We start from the raw sequence: 26,938 nt of genomic DNA on the forward strand, positions 1-26,938 counted from the left end.
AATTTACTGTCAAATTGGTTTCCATACAACACCCAGTGCTCATCCCAAAATATGCCCTCTTCAATGCCCATCACCTACCCTCCCCTCCCTCCCACCCCCCATCAACCCTCAGTTTGTTCTCAGTTTTTAAGAGTCTCTTATGCTTTGGCTCTCTCCCACTCTAACCTCTTTTTTTTCTCCTTCCCCTCCCCCATGGGTTTCTGTTAAGTTTCTCAGGATCCACATAAGAGTGAAAACATATGGTATCTGTCTTTCTCTGTATGCCTTATTTCACTTAGCATCACACTCTCCAGCTCCATCCACATTGCTACAAAGGGCCATATTTCATTCTTTCTCATTGCCATGTAGTACTCCATTGTGTATATAAACCACAATTTCTTTATCCATTCATCAGTTGATGGACATTTAAGCTTTTTCCACAATTTGGCTATTGTTGAGAGTGCTGCTATAAACACTGGAGTACAAGTGCCCCTATGCATCAGTACTCCTGTATCCCTTGGGTAAATTCCTAGCAGTGCTACTGCTGGGTCATAGGGTAGGTCTATTTTTAATTTTTTGAGGAACCTCCACACTGTTTTCCAGAGTGGCTGCACCAGTTTGCATTCCCACCAACAGTGCAAGAGGGTTCCCATTTCTCCACATCCTCTCCAGCATCTATAGTCTCCTCAGCAGGAAGAATTCTAAAGAGAAACCAGGCATGGTAGATTAAAAGATAGCAGTGAGTACTTTCATACTTCTTCGGCAGAGTCTTTCAGTTGGGCTGGCCTGTGACTGCTTGGACTGACTGAGTAGAGCTGGAAGGAAGTAGAAGCTTTGTGGGTTTCAGGCCTGGCTTCCGAGCAGAGCAGCGACTCCACCCTGAAGCCCTGGGCCTGTCTCAGAGAATGTAAGAGGTGCTAGACTACATGAGAGGGAGTTAGGCTCAGACTTCCATTTGTTCTTGCCAAAGGGCTAGTCATGTATCTTGGACCCAAGAGACAAGCTGAGCCACGAGATGAAATCCACCAGGAGACCCCAGTCAAAGTGACAAGTTGCATAAGAATTGCCCAAATTCCTACCCCACCATATGGTGAGGTAATAATAAAATGGTGGTTGTTTTAAGCTGCTAAGTTTTGTTAGGTAGGTTAGGTAGGTTTTGTTAGGTAGGTTGTTATCAAAGAAAAATAATCTGGATTGCTTGGGTGGCTCAGTTGGTTAAGCGTCTGACTTCAGCTCAGGTCATGATCTCACAGTCTGTGAGTTCGAGCCGCATGTCAAGCTCTGTGCCAACAGCTCAGAGCCTGGAGCCTGCTTCAGATTCTGTGTCTCCCTCTCTCTCTCTGCCCCTGCCCTGTTGGTGCTCTGTCTCTCTCTCTCAAAAATAAAAACAAAACAAAACAAAAAAAGAAAAATAAGCTAGCAAAATTATCCAGTCACTTGATCTTATCAATAGAATTAAGATAAAAGAACAAATAACTATGTGCAATGGGGAACAGACCCCCAAATATAGAGCCAAATGCTCTATAGTCAGCATTTGGCTTTGTCTGTGTCTGGTCCCTGGGTTCCCTCTTCTGGCTCTTCTTACATGTCTTCCCTATTGTCATGCAGCAAAGGACAATCAGAACAGCAGAAGAATAAGGAGAAACCAAGTCCAAGGTCTAAATAAAACCGGTTTTCCAGAAAACCACTTTCATGTTTTGACTTAGGACAAACCTTTGGGAACATCATAGAGACCACTGAGCAATTATGTAAAATGCTGGGATGAAGAACTGACATTGGCTTTTGAGTTTGAGGCTTATGAAACAAAACTGCCTTATCACTAGGTCTCTGCAACTTTTCCAGGTATCTAATTATACATCACTCCTGGAGCCGTTGTTAAAAGAGTTTTATCTTTTTACAATCTCCTTCCACAGGCAATTTTTAACTACAAGTTGGATCTGTACCCAGACCCTTTTACTGGTCTGACCCTGTCATCTTCCACTTTAAACAAGACAGTTAACTTTACAAAGAACAGCATTGAATCCCTCTTCCCTTCCCTGCCCCCTCTTTTTTCCCCTCAAACAAACTCAAAGTAACATCTGAAATTTGTCACTTATGGCATACAAAAACACCTATTTTAATTGTTGGTAATGGCTGGTGTTATGAGTACACTACCTTAGCATTAAAAAAAATGTTCACTGATAAATCTGAAGAGGGGTCAAAGTTGTTTCTAAATTTCCTCAGTCTTTCTCTGAAATTCTGGTTTTATTTTTCTTAAGTGACTAAGGATGCAAAGTAAAAATCAATAAGAGCTAGATTTGAAGAGGAATTAGTGAAAAGGTAGAGCTGAGACAGGTCCATAGTTGATATTAACCATGAAGGCTCATCCTTTCTGGGGCAAGTTATGGGCTTCTTCTTACTCTCTTGTTTATCCTCTGCAGATTGAAAGCTGATAGTGAGAAAGGTAGATTTTTTTCTTCCATCTTTCAGTTTTCTGTATTCATTGAATAATCGATGAAAGTAATAAATCGTACAGGGGCTGCTGGGTAACCTCAGTCAGTTATGGATCTGACTCTTGATTTTTGGCTCAGGTCATGATCTCTTAGTTTGTGGGATAAAGCCCAGTGTTGGGCTCTGTGGAGCCTAGTTGGGATTCTCTCTCTCCCTCTCTCTCTCTTCCCCTCCCCTACTCGCACGCCTGCTGTCTCTCTCAAAATAAATAAACATTTTTTTTTAAAAGAAATTGCACAGAGGGAAACAAAAATAATATAAAAACAGGGATGGGGACAAAACAGAAGAGACTCATAAATATGGAGAACAAACTGAGGGTTGCTCGAGGCATTGTGGGCATGGGGGATGGGCTAAATGGGTAAGGGGCATTCAGGAATCTACTCCTGAAATCATTGTTTCACCATACGCTAACTAATTTGGATGTAAATTTAAAAAAAAATAAAAAATAAAATAAAATAAATAAATTGATTTATTTTTACTAATTATAGTTAAGATGACACCTCATTGTTGCTCTAATTCACAAAATTTGAAATTCTTCTGGAAGCTTAACTTTTGAATAACATTTGATATAGTTCTTCTTACATAACCATACATTCATATTCTTTAACCATGCTTCCACTACAAAGTAGCTGTTGCCTTTATTAACCAATATCTCTCTTGCATACATATTTTTGGGCTAAAATTTCTGTTCATAAACATCAATTACAAGTATCTTTCTCATCTAGTTGTTTTCATTTTATTATTCATTGTTGTGGGAAAACATTTCCTTTCTTACTGTATCTGTAAATTATAGATTATTAAATCTGTAAATCAACTTGTGAAATACGTTCTTTATTATATTGTCTTCCCAAAGAAGAAAAAAAAAAGAAATTGTACAGAACTTGAATATGTTGTTCTTCTCATCATTTTTTATTTAAAATATATTTAGAAAAGAATGGGAACTCTTCCTGAGCCATAAATTTGATTCAGTTCATAAGAGGAAAGCAGGGATTCCCAAACTGTAAATTGTTTTGTAATAGGTTCCAATTTCCCTCTTTTTACTTCTTGTTTTATTTTTATTTTCTTAAAGAAGGATTTTTTTTTTAATTTTTAGTAGAATATAATGCAACCAAATCGAGACTCAAAGCAAATAGTATCTTATCTTCTGGAATTAAGTGCGAATGATTCATTCTCTAGTGTGAAAGCTTTTGAAATAGAAATGTCAGAAGAGATTCCCTATATTCAGATCCCAAAACTTAGAGTCAGTACCAAATGAAATGTAAAAATAATAAAGAAAGGACCCAGGGAACAAAGCATTTATTACCAAGGAAAATCTCCTAGGTTAAGGCAGATTTTTGTGGGAGTGGAATTTTAAATGGTTCATGATCTTGATTTGAAACTGAGCCCAAGTCTTAATGAAATAGATGCCTGATGTCATTTTTTTCTTTTTTTAACCAAGAACATTTTATTTGATATACAACTGATCATTTGTGATGGAACATTTATTTCATTTTTCTCCATGCCTGAGATGGGAGTGGGGAGGAAGTGGTAAGGTGAGGTGATCCTACACCTTCTCCCCCCCGTCCACCCCCTTCAGAGGTTGAGTTTCTATTGGGGAGAACGAAGCTGTGCAAAATGGTTCCCTGAGATTCCCTCAAGGAAGAAAGAGAGGGCAGAACAATGTGAACTTGGGAAGGAAGGCAGGGTTTTGAAGATTTAGGTGATTTAGGAATCCCATAGCCTAAATACCTTCATCAAATATTTCATTCTCTCATGTCTCCAGGTTGCCATCTTCACAAGCGTGAAGACTCCTAAGGGACAGCAGCCAGTCCTTATTCATCATGTCTGTCCATCACCTCATTCCTGCCTGAGCCCCTGCTGAACTAAATTATGAATTATGCTTCTCAATCTAGGATAATTTATTATACAGTATGTCACTAGGGGATAAGTACCTTACAATATTTTCATCAACAAAAAACGTATGACATAGATTTATATAAAATATAAAAGGGACCACTAAACCATGCCACATAACACTATTCACAAAAAGACTCTAAATTTTGTAGCGAGGAAATAAATCACAAGGATGACAGTTTGCCGACATTGCTTACTAAATTCTTTTTGAAACATTTATTTATTTCTATGGAGGTATAATTGACATAAAACATTATATTAGTTTCAGGTATGCAACATAATGATGCAATATTTGTATAAATTGTGAAATGATCACCACAATAAGTCTAACTAACATCTATCACCACACACAGTTATAGGATTGTGTGTGTGTGTGATGAGGACTTTTCAGATTTTCTCCCTTAGCAAAGTCCAAATATGCATCACAGTATTAACTACAGTCATCATGCTGTATATCATATCCCCATGACTTATTTCTTTTATAACTGGAAGTTATGAAATAATTTGGACCCTCTGCACCCATTTCACCCTCACCCCTACTGCCCATTGGCAATCACCAATTTGTTCTCTGTATCTCTAAGCTCATTTTTTTCTGTTTTGCTGGTTTTGTTTTTTAGATTCCATATATAAATGAGATCATAAGTATTTGTCTTTCTCTGTCTCACTTTTTTCACTTAGCATAATGCCCTCAAAATCCAACCATGTTGTCACAAATGGCAAGATCCATCCTTTTTTATGGCTGACTAATATTCCATTGTTTATATATACCACATCTTTATCCATTCATCCATGGATAGACACTTGAATTGTTTCCACATCTTGGCTATTGTGAATAGTGCTGCAATAAAATAGGGGTGCATGTATCTTTTCAAATTAGTGTTTTCATTTTCTTTGGATAAATACTCAGAACTGGAATAGCTAGATTATATAGTAATTCTATTTTTAGTTTTTTGAGGAATTTCAATTTTGTTTTCCAGAGTGGCTACACCAATTTACATTCCCACCAACAGTGCAAAAGCATTCCTTTTTCTCTGCAGTCTCACCAACACTTATTGTTTCTTGTCTTTTTGACACTAGTCATTCTGACAGGTGTGAGGTGATAGCTCATTGTGGTTTTGATTTGCACCTCCCTGATGATTAGTTCTTTCCTCTCTTTTGGCTTCTTCTTTTATTAATGCTTATCAGGGGATTATACTTAGATATCTTAAAAATTTTTATTATTTATAGGAAACAAGAATTCTCCTTGTCTTCATTTTATTTCTCGTTCTTTTTTGTAATATGCTAATCTTATCTAGCTTTGGCTTTTAGTTAGATGTTTCCTCAGAGGTGTAGTTTTCTTTTACGATGCTAAATTCCTCTTTCCTAACACTCATTATCATCCTGGTTTTTAAAGCCCTTGAGACAAACTTTAATTTTGATATAAAATGCTATTTTCCCCAAATATGATGGTGTTTTTGTAAAGGCAACAATAGGGATGGAAGAGACTCTGGGCTGGGCATATACATGTATTTCTCCATGTATACAAACTTCTGTGTTCATGTTTATGTGCCTGTATGTGCTTGTGTTTTAGAGCTGCCTGCCCATAGAAAATTAGTCTTGATATAGAACACCAGTCATAGGAATGAGCTGCATAAATGAGAAAAAATAAAATGCATAAAATGGCATAGAATAAATAAGGAAAATGGGTAATAGGTAATAGAAGTAAATAAACTTTCAGATTTTTTTCCTACTCATAGAAGAACATTACAAAAACCTATCCCCCATCCCTAGATATAACTACTAATAATATTTATCATGTTTCCTTTAAGGAATTTTATATTCATATACCTGTACATGTCAATTATATATGACCTCCTTTCCATTGGCCTAACATGGAACAATAAGATTCCTGTATTTTGCTGTAAATAATATTGTAAAGAAAATTTTTGTGCGTGAATTCTCTGTTTGGAATGTTTTCTCAGAATCAATCCTAAAAATTGTAATTACCAGGTCAGAAGGCAAAAGTGTATATAGGATTTTATCTTCCTGAAGGGCTGTTTATTTTATTTTTTTAATGTTTGTTTATTTTTGAGAGAGAGAGAGAGAGAGACAGAGCATGAGCAGGGGAGGGGCACAGAGAGAGAGGGAGACACAAAATCTAAAACAGGCTCCAGGCTCTAAGCTGTCCGCACAGAGCCCGACGTGGGGCTCAAACCCACGAACCATGAGATCATGACCTGAGTCCAAGTTGGACACCCAACCAACTAAGCCACCCAGGTGCCCCCCTGAAGGGGTGTTTAAATCTCTACTCCCACCAGATATTAAGAAACATGTTCTTAATTAGAATTTCTTTGATTACATGAACACTATTAATATGCTAATTAGTCATTCAAACTTCTTCATTGGTATTTTTATATTTGTGCTCTTTTTATATGGAAGTCTTATGATTTTAATGACTATCTGTATGGCCTCTTTAATTACCAAGAATATTAACATGTTGTAGCTTTTGCTACAAGTATTTGCTGCAAATATTTCCCCCAGCTTATTGCTATATTTGTTTTTTAAATTTATGAATGTTTGATATTCATATTTTCAAACTTTATCTCCTGAAATCCTTTTAATAATTATATTCAGAATTTATACCATCTTTTTTAAGTTCCAAAGCCCTCCTTTTCCAGTGATCAAAAAGATATTAGTCTATTTTCTTCTATATTCTTCTATCACTTTTTATAGATCCTGCTATGAAAATTAGACGGTAAGGAAAATACCATCTAGAAGTACTCCTTTAGAGAAGTCTTAACATCCATGTTTGAGGAGAATTCCAGAAAGATATACTTGATGGGTTTTTCAGAATCTGATCAAGGGGTGCTTCTGTTGTTGCCCTTTTTAAAAAATTATGAAACATTCCAGGGGCACCTGGGTGGCTCATTCGGTTAGGTGTCCGACTTCAACTCATGTCATGATCTCACGTGGGTTCGAGCCCCACATTAGGCTCTGTGCTGACAGCTCAGAGCCTGGAGCCTGCTTCAGATTCTGTGTCCCCCTCTCTCTCTGCCCCACCCCTGCTTGTGCTCTCTCTCTGTCTTTCAAAAATGAATAAACATTAAAAAAGAACATTAAAAAATTATGATACATTTCAGGCATTCAAAGAAACACAGAAGAAGAATAAAACAATATTATGTATTCACCACTCAGCTCAAGTAATCAAGCATTATAAATATAATCGAATGGTATCTTCTTTTTTCTAATGAGAAATCTACCATTGAAAATATAGGATTTGCATGTCCAAAAATCTCCTTTTCTAAAGTTCCTTCCATCTAATATGTTCATTTTTCCTTTGTTGCCACAGGGTACCAAATAGCTATAACTGGCAAAATGCTCTAAATACAAATCCCCTGCACTAAAGATGGCTAATAACCAGCAAATGTGTAAAGCAATTCTCAACAGTAGGGCAAGATTGTTGATATTTTAATTCACTTTAATTATTGATATTTTAATTAACAACTGTCCTGGCCACCAACTCTCAAGGCTTTTTGTCTTCTTTTTGAGAAAATGTTTTTCTAAATGTAACAAGAGTAGAGGGCAAGAACCACATTACCTGTCAACACTGAGAGCGCAGAGATTGAGGACGGTGATCCCCACTGAGGACTTCTGCAAAAAGGGGAACAGCTTGCAAAGAAATACGCCAAAGTCATTGTGATCAAAAGGCCAGCGCCCAGCCAGCAGCTGAAAAAAGGAGACACCACGGTAAGAAATGACAGAGCTGGCATGGAATACATGGACACTTACATATCTAATGATCTTCCAAACTTCTAAATTTCATTATTCATTATGCTTTCCAGTTAGCATGGCAGCGATAGAGTATTATTATAATTAAAAAAATATTTTAAAGCTGTAGCATTTTTTTAATCTGGGAAAATGTTGAGAATGATAAATACAATAATAGAAGAGATGAACCTTTGATCTTATGTGAAGTAGTCATACTGCCTACTTTTCAAAGAGTAGCAAAAGGTTAGGGTTTGGGTGACAGCTTGAATGAGAAGCAGGCAGTCATTTCTTACCTATTTTTATTAAACCGTGAGTAAAGCTTGTTTTCAAGTAGCAGCGCTGGAAGATTATGTTATCTCCAGACAAGCAGCAAAGGCTCTGAATGCGAGGTTATGGAGAATCCTGGGAGAAGGAAGTGGTTTAGGATGCACTGACTTGTTAGCTGGTTAACACCCTAAAGTCATTTTGAATTTAGCTTACAGGGCTGATTCTGTTTCACTATGTGTGTCACAAGTGGTCTTTCTTTATTTAGGCTTAAACTTCCCTTTATCATATGGAGAAAGGTGGTTACTGTGATCTGTTTGTGGCATTTGCAGGCAAATCTATTCTATGTTGACAATTTAAAACCTTTGTTGGAAGGAAAGGATGGATACCCTCTAGTGGCTGCGGTAAGTAGCAATAATATAAAGTCCCCTGTGAGTTGCTGATATTTATCTAATTAGGCATTATACCCAAAGCATGGGCTTGAATAATAGCTCAGCTACCTAAAAGGGAAGTCCCTGCTGAATACTTGATGTCTTTTCAAGAGTAAAAATGGTATTGATTTCCCTTCTAATTTTTGCTTAGTAACTCAGAATTGAAACCTACTCCACTCATTAGGAAACACTATCCTACTAACTTGATAAATGGGGCTTTTTTCTCTTTTTTTTTTTGCAAAGTACCTATTGCCTTAGTAACTCTGAGTTGAGCTTTGAATTTCTGTTCTGTCATTTCTAAAAGACTATGTAAGGCTTAATTTCATGGTCAATGTGGCCATTAACATGATACTCATTTTGAATTTAGTAATATAGGGCACTCTAAAATCTTCTTCCTCTTCTTCTTCTTCTTCTTCTTCTTCTTCTTCTTCTTCTTCTTCTTCTTCAAGAGCACATGCACGCAAGCATGAGTGCGGGGGAGGGGCAGGGGGAGAGAGAGAATCGCAAGCAGGCTCCACACTCAGCACAGAGCCAGACACAGAGCTTGATCTCCCGACCCTGGGATCATGACCTGAGTTGAAAGTGACAGTAGGACACTCAACAGACTGAGCCACCGAGGCACCCCTAAAATCCTATTTTTATGGCTAAGACCTTGTATGACTTATTCCAGAAATTCTCTCTTAAACACTTAAAACACATTTCCTTTTCTTTTGAATAGTTTGCTGAAAGGACCTTGTCCTTAATCCAATTTTGCCTCTCATCTCTTTTTCCTTGCATTCTGATCAGTCTTGGTGGGTGTCTTCTTAGAATTTCCACATAAACTTTTTGTCCAAGAACAATTGATGGGCTCTTCACAGAAACATTGCCCTAAACTCTGACAGTTTTCATGAAGCTAACAAATATTATACCATGGCTGACTGCTGGTTGTTAATGCTGATGCAAGACACAAAACACTATTTCTGAGATGACTCTTCCCCTATAAAGAAAAGAAAACCTGAAAACTACTTTTTATAGAGAGTTTAGTATTTTGTCCTACAAGTGTAATTCTCCACTGAAGTATTACAGAGATGTAAATGAAATGTGTAGGGATTGTTATAGGATATGCTTTGGAGTAATTTAGCTGTTACAGTTGGTTCATTTCAGAAACAGAGGATCCTGAAATCCACATAGATGGATTTCCCAATTCACACATCCAATAATCAGAGAAAAGGATGTTTCTTGCTTAACAAGGGAGACTCTGAGGTCCTGTGAGGGAATAAATGACAAGTGCTAAGAAAAATGATACAGAAAAAAACACAACTGAGCATGTATTCTTTCTGGCCCTTGAGTTTTTTCCTTTTTCATGCTTGCCAGATGGGGGTAGATATAGAGGAAGGACTGAAGGGAAAGATACTATAGAATTGGTGGGCACCAAAGAGATCATAGAATTGTCTTTCTTTGACATAAGGAGATGCTTTGTTATGTATGTTGTTATCTTTTCTTTTCTCCTGGAGTGGACCTTGATTCTTCTTGGGAATTAAAGACAAAGGGAAATGAAAGAAATCATTGGAGGAAATTTCCGGACAATCACAAGGAGACTTCTAAAACCTATATCCACTTCATTCTGAAAGAATGTATGGAAAGTAACTGTCCTAATGTAGCCAGGGGAAATTAGGCCACTGCCTGTCGCAACTTCTTCCTTTTCTGATTAAAGGTGGCTTCCTCAAAGAGGCCCCCATTAACTACCCGGTCTCAAACAGGTTCTGCTTATTAATCTCTTTCTTCATGGAACTAGTGTGGGGGTAATTTTACATTCCAAGTCTCAGCTCACTCTGTTTTAGCTATAAAGCATATACAAAAAAAGAAAAAAAAAAGAGGGAATCAAAGAGGCATAGAGTGTAGCTCACCTATTTTTCTCTTATTTAGAAGAGATATTTTAGAACTTCTGAAAGACTGCTGGGAATGCATCCTTTCTGTTATTTACTAGCATTTAAAATTAAAAACACAAGATTTAAAATGGTAAAAAGCTGTATAAAAACATGTAATGAAAAGCAAGTCTCCCTTAAAATCAAGGCCCCTAAAATCCCTGCCCAAAGGCATCCATTGTTAATTGTTAAGTGTGTTTTCTTCCAGAAAACTTCCTATGCCCTTAAAAAAAAAAGTGGGAACATATGGAAATAATACCTTTTAACAGTCTTTTATGATCTTTTTTGCCTACTTTTCTGGTAAGCAGTTCTATTGTCTAATTAAAAGGTTTGGATTTTTAAAAGCATATCCATGAAAGAATTTAGACTAGGATAGGAAGAGATAGGCAACTGTATAAGATAAATCTTATAGAGCAAAAGAACTGGTTGATTTCATTAATGTTAACAAGCTACTATCACTTAATTGAAAGAAAAACCAAACTAGTCTGACAAACAGACAAGTTAGATTGGTTCAAGGGTTAACTGGGCACCTTGGGGCAGTCATAGCTTATTTTTGCCATATAAGGGCCTATGCTATTATGTAACCCTCATATTTATAACTTCCAAGGACATCACACAGGTCCTAGCACATAGTAGGTGTTGAATGAATTAATAATCCCAACTCATTAACTGAAGCCAATATTTTCATATTTTGAAATTAGTACCACTTTTGCCCTGAAAATACATCCATCTTGTAATTTACTTTCTACTTAAAAGTTGTTTATCAGCATCCCAGTGTAGTATTTCCATTCCTCACATTGAAAGAAACCACACACCTGTGAATGAGTCGTTTGAGGAAGTGGGAGAATACTGTTCTATTTAAGATTTCAGGTTAAACAGGAGCTGCCAGAAACTCTGTGCTTGGAGACCTCTCAGTCTGGGCTGTGATGAGACTATCCAGCCTGATAAGAGCCACAGAGCAGACACTTGAACATGATGTGCGTCCCATGGTCTAATCTCATTCTCAAGGGGATACAGAGGAACACCACAGAACAATTGCTGAAGGAGCATAGGGCAATCTGCTGGGTATGGATTTTACTGAAGGATCCTTTCCTTGATTCTAGCCTGGGGGATTTTCTACAGTTGAAATATATGTTGTTAAAGTCCCTGATCATCACCTGAAAACTCAAATACCTCTAAAATGGCAGAAATGAATGTATACATTGAATATGAATGTATATGTATGTATGTGTGTGGTTGATTTGGATTATGTCAAAGTCAATATAAAATTGACAGGCTGCATTTTTAGCCTGTCAAAACCAGATTTACCTAAGGACTTGTACCACAAGGTATGCTCATAAGCACCCTGTTTGTAGAACGACTAGATCCAAAAGTAGGATCTCTGTCCACCACTATATTTAGTAGAAAGCAATGTCTACTGTGTTGGGATGTTTTAGTTATGTGCAATGTACCTGTTTATGTCAGTTTTCTGGAACATAACAAACGGAAAGTAAGCAAAAATGTAAGAAGCCCATTGGATGACATGAAATTTATGCCCTAGAGCTCATGTACTTTACTTACAGGCAAACTGCTGGACTCTTCACTGCAGGTTGATTTATTCTTTCTTTATACTCAATGCTATAAAGTTTAGCTTTTATTGTTCCTCAGTCCACTGCACATCCAGAGCTCCTCACTACTGGGAACTCTCCAGAGTAATAGTTCTCAGTCTTGCCTGTACATTAGAATGATTTAGGGAGCTTTTAAGAATCCCAGTACCTGGGCCATGCCCCTAGACTAGTACTTCTCATCTTGAGGCAATTTGGCCCCCAGAGGACATTTGGCAATTTCTGGAGACATTTTTGGTAATTACAATTGTGTTGGAGGACAGAGGCTACTAACATCTAGCTGGTAGAGAATAGGCCTCCCCAGTGAATCATTATCCAGCACGCAATGCCTATAGTGCTGAGGTTGAAAACCATATTATAGACCAATAAGCCAGAATCATTGGGGTTGGGACACAAGCCTCAGTAGTTTTTAAAGCTCCCAGGTGATTCCAATGTACAGCCAAGTTTGAGAATCATTGCTTAGTGTAGTGGTTCTCAAGCTTTCAAAGCATCAGAATTACCTGGAGGGCTCGTTAAACCAGATTGCTGGGCTCTATTCCCAGAGCTTTTTGATTCAGTAGGTCTGAGATGAGGCCTGAGAATTTACATTTCTTTTTTTTAATTATTTTATTTCTTTTATTTTTTTATTGAAGTACAGTTGATACCTAGCATTTGCATTGCTCATGAGTTCCTAGGTGATGCTGATAGTGCTGTTCCATCAACCAAACTTGGGGAACCACTGCTCTAGAAGCACAGCGATCAACAAAAACTGACAGCTGACAGCCAGATAGGGGAGAAGCAGAAATAGTTTATAACATAAACGTATGAAATTAAAAAATCACAGTAGTTTAGGGGCAGCATCCCACTGCCCCTTCACCCCAGTAGTCCCTAAAGGCTTCAGTACGTAAAAGTACAGTTCGGTACCAGGTGGCTTGACTGTTACGCAAGACCCTCATGTTGTAGCCTAATGTTTCAGACCTCATCAGCTTGGCGCTACCGAAAAAGGCTGTTTTTCCCCTAAATTCAACTTAGGTTGTGAACTCAGAGGACTCAGGTTCAAGTCCGAGATCTACCTGTTCCTGTGTGACCTTGGGTAAACCCCTGTAAGTCCCATTTCTGTATTTGTTAAATGGGGTGGTTCGCATTCCTCCAACAATGATATGATGACCATCTCAGAGGCTCAATAAGAACAATACATGTGAAAGAATTCTGCAAACTGAATCTGCACTACATAAACATTAGTTACTTTGGACTGCTATAATTGGTAATCATACATGGAAATGTCCCATTTATGCACAACTTAATGAAAACAAGGATAACAGAAATGAATTTACCCCTCTTTGTCTATTCCTGATGTTATCTCCTGCCATTTAATGCTATTATTTGGACATTACTTTTGTTATTGCCATGGCTTCTTAATAATGGGATGAATAAAACCAGTGGCACATTGTTCTGTGTGCTAATTTTCCTTCCAGCCCATCCGGTGCGGCTGAGGGATACTTTTCCTCCCTTCACACCACTCCACCCATTCTAGACAGGAGCGAGAGATTTATGAACACAGTCTATAGTAGCTGAAAATATCAAATTAAATATTCTCCTCTCCTCAACATGAATTATTGTAGTGTCACTTGGAATTGAACACGATGGACCAGGTACCAGTGTTGAAAACGTGAGGTCCTACGGTTTTCTTTCTTGTTGGGGGAGGGGCTGGGATGTAGAAGTTGAATAGTTGAATCTGTAGTAAACAAGAATATCTTCCAATAGCACAGACTGAGTTAATTATAATGCCTGTAATGCCCAGGAAAGGCCTTTAATGAAAACATGCTCTCTGTTGCAAATCTCAAATCAGATGCAATAAAATAAATCACTGCATGACTGAGCATGGAGTTTTCTTTTCCTTTATGTTTTAATTGCTTCAGGGTTGAGGCAGGGTTTTCATATAGATAAATGAAGTAAAATCCATGGCCTCTGCTCTATCCATACACATATTCCTTTGACAGGCTCCTCTTGCCTCCTGACCAGCCCCAAACTTGAAGTGTATGACAAATGCAGAGCATAGCAGCAACTCCATAAATGTTCTCAATTCTGGTGCTGGGTGCCCTCAGTGACCAAGGGGGATGGAGAAGCACTTCTAATTAAAGCAAGTGGCTTGGCAGAGCAGTTAAGAGCGTGGGCCCTGAAGCTCTCTTTGGACTTAAGGCTCTGCTATGTTCCTGTGTGACGTTGACATGTTGATTAACTTCACTGCTTCTCAGTTCCTTCCTCTAGAAAATGAAGACAGTGATGGCAGCTACGTCAGGGGATTTCTGTGGGCAACAGAAGAGACGATCCATACAGAGGGATTAGCAGAAGTAAGTATCTGGAAATGTGAGATATTTGCACAGTCTATCATTATCAGTCTCTACGTTTTGTCCTGTTTTTCCACGAGAATGTGAAGAAGGATCATCCAGGTCACCAGCTGCAGAGTGCTGGAAGATGACACAAGCTCAAAAGACCTCATTCTCAAGGAAATTATTACCTGGAAGATGAACAGACATAATAGTTCCTAAAGGAGCTGTAAGCAACGTTCTGTGGGAGCTCAACAGAAGGAGACGGTGGTATGGCACCATGGCAGAGAAAACAGGCTCTGGAACCCGAGCCTGGCATAATTTAGACAAGTTAACTGTGGCCTCAGAGAAAACTGGACATGAAAAGAGAATCTACGCCATGTGGTGCATGTGAGTATGAAATGAACTAATCCACACAAAGGCACTTAGAACAGGGCCTGGCCTGTCACAGATCATAAATGTTAGTTCCCATGAGAGACTGTTCCCACTGTTCTGCACTTCCATGGGAAACATGGGATTGTTGCTACTCCTCGCTGTCTGTATCTTACACTGTTGAATATTCAGTGTTTCCGTTTTTGCTGAAGTCATAACTTTTTTAGAATCTGAGATACATAGCTGTTAACAACAACCAGGTGGAGGAGGGTGGGGGCGGGGAAGAGGAAAAATACTTTTTGAAACCAGAGTTCCAAAGTCACGAAGGTTTTTCCTTAGAAGAAAGATGGTTCCCCCAAGACATGGGCTTCCTATCCTCAACAGCCTCAGTTACCTGGACGTTGGAATGAAAAGAAATGTCTCTTTTGAATAACTCTGTTTGCTGTAAGGATACCAGTCTAGAAGCAGGGGCCTTGAGACTTCTACTCATTTTGCATGGGTAAAACCAAAGGATAATTATGGAGAATGATGGAGAAGAATTAAAATTCTTTAAAGGAGGAACATTAGAAGGACTCAATATCAAAATTACACACGTTAGTGCCAAATATATGTGCCAATACTTTAAGATTTAATTCATAACAGAGAGAAGATTTATGTTGGAAAAAATGATCCCTAGCTTTTCCTGACTGGAGAAAAGATTTCACACATGTGTTATGAGTGGAGACTCACATTTTCTTGTAACAAAGTGCAAGCATAGTTAATTATAGCCCACAAGTGCTCTGACCTGGACACAAAACAAGGCACAAAACCTAATGAAAATGTTTTATTATTTCTTTTAATCAGCAGTCTCTATGCAAGTACATGCCGGTACTTGTTTAAAAGAAAGCTGCAGGCAAAACCAAAGCAGAACAAAGCAAAACAAAACAAACTGGTAGAGATCTCCACATACAGATTTAGGGAGTAGCTACAAAAGACTTATCAAGAATTGGTGATAAGTAGGAAAAAGGAAAAACCAATAGCATATTTGAAGGCATGCAGCTTATTTAATGATTTCATGTCATTCATGAGTTCTTCAAAATCTTAAGAACTGGAGTTAGTTCTTCATTGTCAAGTATGACATGTGGTCATAAGAAATTATCCTATGTGTAGACAGAAACAATGGCCCACCTAATGTACGGTATGCAGCATGAAGAAATGGTACTCTTGTGTCTTTGGGAGGAAAAAAGTTGATGCTGAAGCTGACATGTTACAGTACAAGAGGTTCAGGTGATTTTAAATATTTAATAACAGAAATTCATTAGACAATAAAACTTCAAGATTTCCAGTAGCTGACACATAAAGTGAAAGAGGAAGACATACCTAAGATGTCCGAATTACCAGTCATGTAATAATACTTCACATACGAATGACATGCATTTTAACAATTTGCCATTAAAGTTTTAGAAGCTTGGCTGTCTTCTGGGAAGTGCTACGTGTGGTATAGAGAGTATTAAAACCGTAAAAGTCATATTTAATGGGAAGAGAGAAGAATGGAACATCCTAAAGGGGAAGTTGGAAATCCTGACTTCCAGCTTCAGCCCTGTCAGAAATCTTTGGGCTTGCTTCCCTCCTCTGCTGAATAATCTAGTTCTGGTGCAACGTTTCTTATCTCTAAATTCTCTGCCTGCTCAGAAATTGTGTGATTTCTTTCTTTAACATCAAAACTCCATCTATAACTGGTTTCTCCAAAACTATTATCAACTCAATTTATCCCTAATCTTAGCTTAATCTTTCCCTTCATTTTACATAATTATTTTTTTTCCAAATTCTCTTTTATTTTTCCAATCAGTGACTGTTTCAGTCCTTTTGCCTTTTTTTTTCCTACCAGAAGGATTAAGGATGTCAAAACCTGTGGAATCCCATAGATTGAAGCATTGAGACTAATTTACCTTGAATGAATCAACAATACTTTATTACTCTCTAGGGAAAAGCTAAAATATACAGTACACTTGTCAGTGAGCTATAAGCATCATATTTTAAATATAATCCTGACTATATATAAAATGCAGGAAAAAATAGTAGGCAAGTAGCTATTTTAAGCTTCCAGTCAAGGGTCTGTTATAAATAGTAGTATAAAATTAGGGCTTTTAAAAAAGTTTTGAAAATGAGTTTGATTATTATTTTGTCTTACTTATAGTTAGTTGGAAATGATACAACATTAGGTTGTGCTAGTCAAGACCAATAGATTATAAGCTAGTTTTGCTTCTAATCTTGATATTTGATATGTGCTGTACCTCTAGTGTAAGCATTTCGTTTATTTTTAGTGCTACCTAGAACAGAAAACATATAAATTTGGAATCTAATGTAATTAGCCTACAGTGACATCAAGACTCCTTTTCTAGACTTGATTACTTAGAGATGCTTATGCTTGTCTAAAGAATATTAACTGTCATGAAAACCAACCATTTAATCGAATGCTATTTTAAATTTTTTCTCTTATGATTTTTTAAATTTAAATCCAAGTTGGTTAACATATAGTGTAATAATGATTTCAGGAATAGAATTTAGTGATTCATCACTTACATACTAACACCCAGTGCTCATCCCAACAAGTGCCCTCCTCAATGCCCATCACCCATTTAGCCCATTCCCCCACCCAACACCCTGCCAGCAACCCTCAGTTTGTTCTCTGTATTTAAGAGCCTCTTATGTTTTGTTCCTCTCCTTGTTTTTATTTTTGCTTCCCTTCTCTTATGTTCATCTGTTTTGTATCTGAAATTCCATGTGTGAGTGAAATTACATGATATTTGTCTTTCTCTGAATGACTTATTTAGCTGGAACTTCAGTTCCATCCATGTTGTTGCAAATGCCAAGATTTCATTCTTTTTGATTGCCGAGTATTATATATATATATATACCACATCTTCTTTATCCATTCATCAGTTGATGGACATTTGGGCTCTTTCCATACTTCGGCTGTTGTTAATACTGCTGCTATAAACATTGGGGTGCATGTGCCCCTTTGAATCAGCACTCCTGTATCCTTTGGATAAACACCTAGTAGTGCAATTGCTGGGTTGTAGGGTAGTTCTATTTAATCAAATGTTATTAAGACAAGTTTGGTAAACAACATTATCTTAGATTTTTAAAGTTCTATAATTTCAGACTCAGGGCAGGTACTTAGAGATCATCTATATCAGTGGTTCTTTTAAGTGTTGTCTGCAACTCCTGAGGATCCCTGAGAACCTTTGTACGATCAAGAGAACACTAGCAGATTACTGCCTTTTGCCTTGTTGGTACAAAAGCAATGGTGGGGAAAGCTGCTGGTTCCCTTAGCACAAATAGAGACAGTGGCACCAAACTGTTTTAATAGTCATTGTATTTTTCACCATCACACACTAGCAACAAAAAAAAATTGCTGCTGCAAGAGTAATGGTGAGGGGTTCAGCAGGGGCACAAGATACAAGAGCAATATACAAACACCAGTTGCATTTCAATATTCCAGCTCTGAAAAATCCAAAAATCCAAAAATGAAATTAAGAGACAACTTCATTCAAAGTAGTGTCAAAATTAGGAATAAATTTTACAAAAGAAGTGTACGACATGTACTGAAAGCTACAAAATATTGGAGAAATCAAAGATCTAAAATACATGTTTATTGTATTTGATAATACAATATTGGAATTTGATAATTCCAATATTGATTGGAAGAATCAATATTGTGAAGATGGCAATTTTCTCCAAATTCATTTAAAAGGTCCATATAATCCCTATCTAAATTGAAGGAAGTGAAAAAGTTTATCTTAAAATTTATATATAAATGTAAAGAATCTAGAAAAATTAAAACAATGTTGAAATGAAAGAACAAAGTAGGACTTACAATATGTGTTTAAAAACTTACTATAAACTATAGTTAATCAAGACAGGATGGTACTGGCAAAACAACAGACACAGAAGTCATTGGAACAGAAAAGAAAGTCCAGAAATAAACTCTTAACATTGATCATCAACTGAGTTTTGACAAAGGTGCCAAGGCAATTCAATGACTAGAGGGTTTTCAAAAATGGTTTTGGAACAATTGGATATGCCTGTGCAAAAAAATGAACTTAGATGCTTACCTCATATCCTACACAAAAACTGTGATCAAAGATTTAATGTCAAAAGCTAATACTATAAAACTGTTAGAGAAAAACACTGGAGAATTTTTTTGGTGACCTTGGCTTAGGCAAAGATTTCATAGATATGACACCAGAAACGTGATCCATAAAAGTTTGATAAATTGTATTTAGTCAAAATTAAAAATTTTTGCTCCTCAAAAGATACCATTAAGAAAATGAAAAGAAAAGCCACAGAGTGAGAAAACTATTTGCAAATCATGTATCTGATGAAGGACTTCTGTCTAGAATATATAAAAAAACTCCTACAATTAAAAAATATAAAGACTAACAAAAATTAAAAAGTATAAGAGGTTTAAATAGACAGTTCACCAAAGTAGATATAAAAATAGATAAGAACATGAAAATGAAAAATACTGAACATCTTTAGTCTATTCGGGAAACAGAAATTAAAACCACAATGAGAGACCACCATGCATCATTAGAATGGCTATAATTAAAAAGACCCATAATAAGTGCTGGTGAGCATGTGGAGAAATTGGAACTGTCATGTAATGCTGATGGGACTGTCAACTGGTACAATCATTTTTTTATATTAATATGATCCAGCAATATTATTCATATCCCTCCAATGTTACTCATTTGTATTTAGTTCTATGCAATTTTATGACATGTGTAGGTTTGTGTATCCACTACCAGTCAAGATATAGAACAGGTCCTTCACCACAAGGATCCTTTATGATGTCCTCTTAGAACCACACTCACCTCCCCTCCCTTTCCCATTCCTAATCCCTGGTAACCATTTATCTGTCCTCAATCTGTATAACTCTGTCATTTCAAGAATGTTTTATAAAAGAAATCATATAATACATAATCATTTGAGATTGGCTTTTTCACTCAGCATCCAAAATTGTTCATCCAAATTATTATATATATATATATATATATATATATATATATATGTCAATAGCTTGTTCCTTTTTAATCTTGAGCAGTATTGCATGAAACGGATGTACCATGGTTTATTTAACCACTCACCCACTGTAGAACATCTGAGTTGTTTCTGGATTCTGGCTATTACAAACAAATCACTATAAACATGCATGGACAGGTTTTTGCATGAATGTAATTTTCATTTCTTTGGAATAAATGCCCAAGAGTGCAACTGCTAAGTCTGACAGTAATTGCATGGTTAGTTTTTCTTTTTTTAATTTTTTAATATTTATTTTATTTTTTTTAAGAGAGAGAGAGAGAGAGGGAGAGAAATGTGGGGGAGGGGCAACGAGAGAGGGAGACACAGAATCCAAAGCAGGCCCCAGGCTCTGAGCTGTCAGCACAGAGCCCAATGCGGGGCTCGAACACATGCAAGATCATGACCTGAGCTGAAGTCAGATGCTTAACCAACTGAGCCACCCAGGCGCCCCTGGTTAGTTTTATAATAAACATCCAAACTCTTTGCTAGAGTGGTTCTACAATTTTTCATTCTCACCAGCAATGTATGTTTATTTTAGTCATTCTTACAGGTGTGTAGTGATATCTCACTGTGGTTTCCATTTTGCATTGCCCTAATGGCTTATGATGTTGAACATCTTTTCATGTGTTTATTGGGTCATTTATATGTCCTCTTCAGTAAAATTTCTATTTGTATCTTTCCCCCATTTTCTACTTGGATTTTTTTGTCATTGACTTTTGAGAGTTTTCTATGTATTCTAGATACTAGCCTTTATTGGACTTGGCGATTGCAAATATTTTCTCCTAGTCTGTAGGTTTCTTTTCATCCTCTTAAGAGGGTCCTTTGTAGAGTAATCGTTTTAAGTTTTGAGGAGGTTCTATTTGTCAATTCTTTCTTTTATAGATTGTGCTTTTGCTATCAAGTCTAAGATTGCTTTGTCTAGTCCTAGATCCCAAAGATTTTCTTTCTTTTTGTCCCTAAAATTTTATACTTTTACATTTTCATTTAAGTTCATAGTTTTTAAAAAATTACTTTTTTTTAACTTTATTTATTTTGAGAGAGATAGCACAAGCAGGGGAGGGGCAGAGAGAGAGAGAGGGAGAGAGAGAATCCCAAGCAGGCTCCACGCTGTCAGCACAGTCTGACATGGGGCTCGAACTCACAAACTGGGAGATCATGACCTGGGCTGAAATCAAGATTCGCATGCTTAACCAACTGAGCCATCCAGGTGTCCCCCTAAAATTGTTTTTACCTGTGGTAAAATATACATAACATGAAATTTTCCAAATTAACCATTAGTCATAGATCATGGATGTCTTTAGCAGAGAAGAGATAATTTGAACAGAATGAGGGGATGCACTGAGGATCAAGGAACCTAAAAAGGGATTGAATGATAAACATTAAGCCCTAAGGCACTTACTTTTCTCTACTCATTCATTTATCCAAAATTCCTGGCAGAGAAATAACATGTTATTAGATGTCTTCAATTCTGTACCAGTTTTCTCTTCTGGACCATTTCCACAAACTTAAATGTTTATCATTTCATGAGAGTTAGAGTTACTGCAAATAAGTAAAAAAATTTCAAAACCACAGTAGAGATAGACTCTGGTCTATCAGCTGAGAGCTGCTTTTATTATATCAACCTGAACACAAGACCAGTTTGAATTAGTATCTGTGTAAGATTGTAAATAGCTCAGTGTTCTGGGTCACACAGTCAGAACTAAAGATGTTGACTCCTAACATTCTGAGAGTCTATGCTCCCTGCTTCTCTCCCTCCCTTCCTAAATATATATGAACTGTCTTCTGTCTACCTGATGAATTACATAGTGTCTAAGAGTTGAGTCCCAGGGATGCATCCATCACCAACTCTGTCTTCTTTCCTCCATCCCCTGTAGCACTTTGTTTTCCCCAACAATTGAGAAAAGGACTATATATACAGAGAATATCTGTACCACAAAATTACACACACACACACACACACACACACACACAGACACACACAGACACACACACACACACACACACACACACACACACACTGTATAAAAAAGGAACACAGAGTATTTCTTATCCTTTCTCCACTTTCCCCTTTGTCTATGACATGGCCCTTCATCCATTATCAAAGAAAAATTCCTTGAATTTTATAGAACAGAGATAAAAACATTCATTTATTTTAAAGTATGTATGTAAATTACATATGACCATGTAATTTAAGTGGCATACCAAATAAATATACAGTGATTTTCTGATCCAGTAATTTCAAGTTATGTAAAGTTTTTGTCTTTAAAATCTTTAGGGAGTACCTCTTTTTTTTGTATGATATTTACCTAAAATAAATGCAAAAGTCTTCTTTACTTCTTTTTCCTAACTGAAACATGAATGATTGCTGAAAGATCTGGTCACTTGGTTTAGTGCTGATCTTAATTATTTGAAAGACAAGATAATGAACAGTTCTAAGATCATGACAAAGAATTTAAAACTTTTTCAGTTTTGATGAGAAATGCATGATTTATCCAATAGGTTTCATGGATACCTGGTCACCAAGACCCTCAATGAGGCCAGAGTTCTGATGTGTGATAACTAAATGGGGGAGACAAAGAGACAATAACAGCCCTTGCCTGTTCTTTTTTAATGATTTTATTTATTTATTTATTTATTTATTTATTTATTTATCTTTTAGAGAAAGAGAGCAGGAGCAGAGGAGTGGGGGCAAAGAGGGAGAGAGAATCTTAAGCAGGTTCTATGCTCAGCATGGAGCTCACTGCAGGGCTCTATTCCAAGACCCTGGGATCATGACCTGAGGTGAAATCAAGAGTTGGACGCTCAACAGACTAAGCCACCCAGGCACCCCGGGCGTTCTTCTAATTGATGTTAGTAGTCACTTCAGGAGCAAGCCTACCATGCATCATTGTGCCTAAGGGGACTCCATGGGATTAGGGTCCCTCATTATTATTTCGTACAAAAATAATGACTTGAGAGATCAAGTGATTTATTTAAGATCAATTACAAACCATTTAAAAAAATTTTAATTTCCTGGGATTATGCCCATTTACTTTTTTGGGAGTTGGAGACATAAGCCACTTAAAAATATCAAAGGTTATGAAGACATATTAATATTTCTGAAGTTAAGGTTTTGAGCTTTGACCTACTATGGAACAAAATGGAGGAGAGTGAGAGGCAGGGATGAAAGGCAGGAACAGGGTAGTTAGTGAGATGCCACAGGGGTTGATAAACTGTTTTTGTAAATGGCCAGATAGCAAATATTTTAGGCTTTGCAGACCATATGGTGTCTGTCAAAATGATTTACTTAAGTAATGGGTATGGCTGTGTTCCAATAAAAGTTCATTTACAAAAATAGGTGTTGGGTTGGATTTGGCCCACTGGTCGTAGACCCACCCCTGGGCCAGAGAATGAGGAGAAAGCAGAAATGGTGAGCACTCAGTGCTTGCACATGAAGCTCTGGAATATCCCTTTTAGTGTATAGTACTTCCAGATTTACTTCCCCTCCTTAATGGTGGCCCAGGAGATGAAGGCAATTTTAAGGTCACTCTATAACACCAATGAAAATATTCCTATGAAGCTATTTCCATGGAACAAAAAGCAGGAGAAGTTTCAACAAATCACCTAAGTTTAAATGCATATTCATAATTGCAAAACCCAGTGCTCACACACATTTCACTCACTTCTGAATACCTTCTGGGAGTATGTATTATTTGCGCTATAAGACCATTGTAAGTTGCATTTGAAATTGAGTCAGTGTTTTTGACAAATAAAATTTCTTTTTAGGGATGCTGCAATGCAAACCTTGTGGATGATATTATGAGGGATTTTATTCTGTCTTCATAAGCTGCAACTTGGTAAATTTCTATAGCAACCTTCCCTTACCAATCTTATTTTAATAGTAGTAACCAGATTATAACTAAACCTCCAAGTTTTACCTAGCAACTGGCACACCCAAGATATGTCATTTAACAAAAATAACCTCAGAGAGATTGTGTGGAAAGTTTCATTAATTTAACTTAAACTCTCATAACATTTACTGTCTGCAATCATTGTTTTTTAATTTGTGTTTCATAGTGTGTTTAGACATTTTATTTTTTTTTAAGTTTTTTATTTATTTTGAGAGAGAGAGAGTGGGAGAAGCAGACAGAAAGGGAGAGAGAATCCCAAGCAGGCTCCATGCTGTCAGCACGGAGCCCAACATGGGCTCAAACCCACGAACAGCGAGATCATGACCTGAGCCGAGATCAAGAGTTGGACACTTAACTGACTGAGCCAATCAGGCACCCCTGAATATTTTTAAATAAATAACCATTTATTATAGCAGTAATGGAAAATGCTGAAACCTTATTTCTGTATCCTTGAAATTAATTTGACTAATTTTGTTTCAGCTGCAGATACTCCTTTGGGAGAAAGAGAAATGGCAGTGTTTCTATTTTTAAAGAAAATGTTAAATAGGTGTTTCACTTTTAAAATGCTTTTCATGTGTGTGCATGTTTGGTGGTCTCAAAAACTTCAACAAAACACCAGAGTATAAGATTACCCTGGCAGTTAGGCTAATTTGATTGTATATGTTTGTATTCTCAAACAGAATGTGTGCCACTCAAAGTCATGGTTATCCTAGATTTGTGTTTTCTATAGACACTTAGTAAATATGTGAGTTGATGTGGGGATTATCCATTATGGAGGCAGATAACAGATTTGTTTGAAAGCCAAAGAAGAATTACAATGAACACAATTCACACATATGCCACACAGGTCTTTAGAGCATTCAGAATTAGAAAAAAATTCCTGTTTAGGCATTGCTGCCTAATTCTTAATAGTGTACCATGCCCTGGTATAGTTCTCCAAAATTACTGATCAAAATTTAAATTAAAGATTTATAATCAATATTTATATAAAAATATATATTTAATATATAGGTATATTTTGATATGCAAATATTACATACATCTTTTTATATATACCTACGTAGGTCATATATGTGTATGTGTGTATATATATTTCAGCATATGTATGTACAGAAAGATGCATATGAGAATTTCCATAGAAGTACTATTCATATTAGCTCAATTTTAGAAACCGTTTAATGCCTACATAGAGTAGAGTGGATAAATTGTGGCATACTCAGACAAGGAAGTACTATAGAGTAATGAGAATGGATGAGCTACAACACAACAATGTGGGTTACTCTCACAAATGTAATGTTGAACAAAAGAAGCCATACAGAGTAGAATATATATCATATGATTCTCTTTATATAAAATACAAAAATAGGCAAATTCATGCCATTAGAAGTCAGGAAAGTGGTTGCCTTGGGAGTTAGGGTGATTCATGACTGAGGGACTTCTGGGAGCAGGTAATGTTCTGTTTCTTGATCCTGGTTACACAGATGTGTTCGTTTTGTGAAAATTCATAGAGTTGATACTTATGTACATTGTTCTGGATGTATATTATACTTCAATAAACTTTTTAAAGTTTACACAGTATTATGACTCTTAAATGATGTAACATTCCCCTAATTTTCATAGGTTTATTTTCTATAAGAAAATCAAATTTGGGGAAACAATGGAAATATTCAGAAAAACAGCATTTATGACATAAATGACATTATTTTAAGGGAGAATTTTGGAGTGTTCAGGACATTTTTATTTTATAAACTAAGTTAAAAATTCGCAGCAGAGATGGTTCTCTCTCTCTCTTTATTCCTTCCTTCCTCCCCTTCCCCTTCCTTCCTTCCTTCCTTCCTTCCAGGTACAGACATTTAGCAGAATTGCCTCATCAGCTAGAAAACTCATGTGGGATGGGGCACAGTATATTGTTCAGTACTTGGCAGAGATGTGTGCCCATCCCATTCCTTTCATACTCTGATAGGCAATGACTTTGGACATTTTTAACTTGTCCAGTAATTATTTGCTTTACTTGTTGCTTTTATAACTAGGGATATTAATAAACTCCTTACTTAGTTTTAGATTCAATGGACCACTTCACAAAATAATATACTTCATATGTACATTTTTTTTCAAATTGAAGATTTCTGGCTCCTTTTTATTTTTTTAACGTTTTATTTATTTTTTAACAGAGAGAGACACACCATGAATGGGGGAGGGGCAGAGAAAGAGGGAGGCACAGAATTGGAAGCAGGCTCCAGGCTCTGAGCCATCAGCCCAGAGCCCGATGCAGGGCTCGAACTCACGGACAGTGAGATCGTGACCTGAGCTGAAGTTGGACGCTTAACCGAATGAGCCACCCAGGCGCCCCTCTGGCTTCTTTTTAAATATCAGTTGAGACATATTTCCCAAACATCATCCATTGTGTTCCACATTCCCCTTTTAATTCCTGTGCATCTGGTAAACCTAGGAAGGAAGGTCTAGAAATGCAACATTTAGTTTTAGCAATAAAATCTCATGTTTCCACCCCAAATAAAACTATGGGCTAGTCACAAACACTCATTTTTGTCTCATGTCCACTGAAAAATTGCCTGGGCCTCCCAGAAATAACTGGGTGAGACACCTATTTAGCAAAATGTGTCCCTCTGAGCAGATAAGCAGATGTATATGTCTAGACAATCAGCTCATCAAGAGCTCAACCTTTGTTTTATTATTTTATTTTCTGGTTCCTTTCTGTTGGTTGACCTCACCAACATGACGAGTATAGAATACAAAAATCTGCTTACCAGATGTGCCAATGCAATCTGCAAGATTTACAACATAAATACTATTCTGAAGAACAGTCTCTGTATCATACACATTTTCCTTTATGATGTTTTCCTTCTGTCTTAAATAAGCAACTGAAGAAGTTATTGGATTTAATGGAGGAGAGAAAAGGGTCTGACTTTATCTTTGAACATGGTCTTTGAAAATATATTTCTGTATCAGGGATGGCATCTGGATGACTGGAAA

General features: G+C 36.9%; 1 protein-coding gene across 1 annotated transcript in view; it reads right to left on the bottom strand.

Moving 5' to 3' along the window:
- The window catches only part of EDNRA (endothelin receptor type A), a 57,503-nt gene that overhangs the window by 17,849 nt on the left and 12,716 nt on the right, over positions 1-26,938 (bottom strand). The window contains exon 3 of the mRNA XM_030312960.1: positions 7,940-8,067. Within this exon, the coding sequence (XP_030168820.1) occupies positions 7,940-8,067 (128 nt within the window). The remainder of the gene's footprint in view (positions 1-7,939; positions 8,068-26,938) is intronic.

Source organism: Lynx canadensis, chromosome B1 (assembly GCF_007474595.2).
Source record: "Lynx canadensis isolate LIC74 chromosome B1, mLynCan4.pri.v2, whole genome shotgun sequence".
Lineage (NCBI taxonomy): Eukaryota > Metazoa > Chordata > Mammalia > Carnivora > Felidae > Lynx > Lynx canadensis.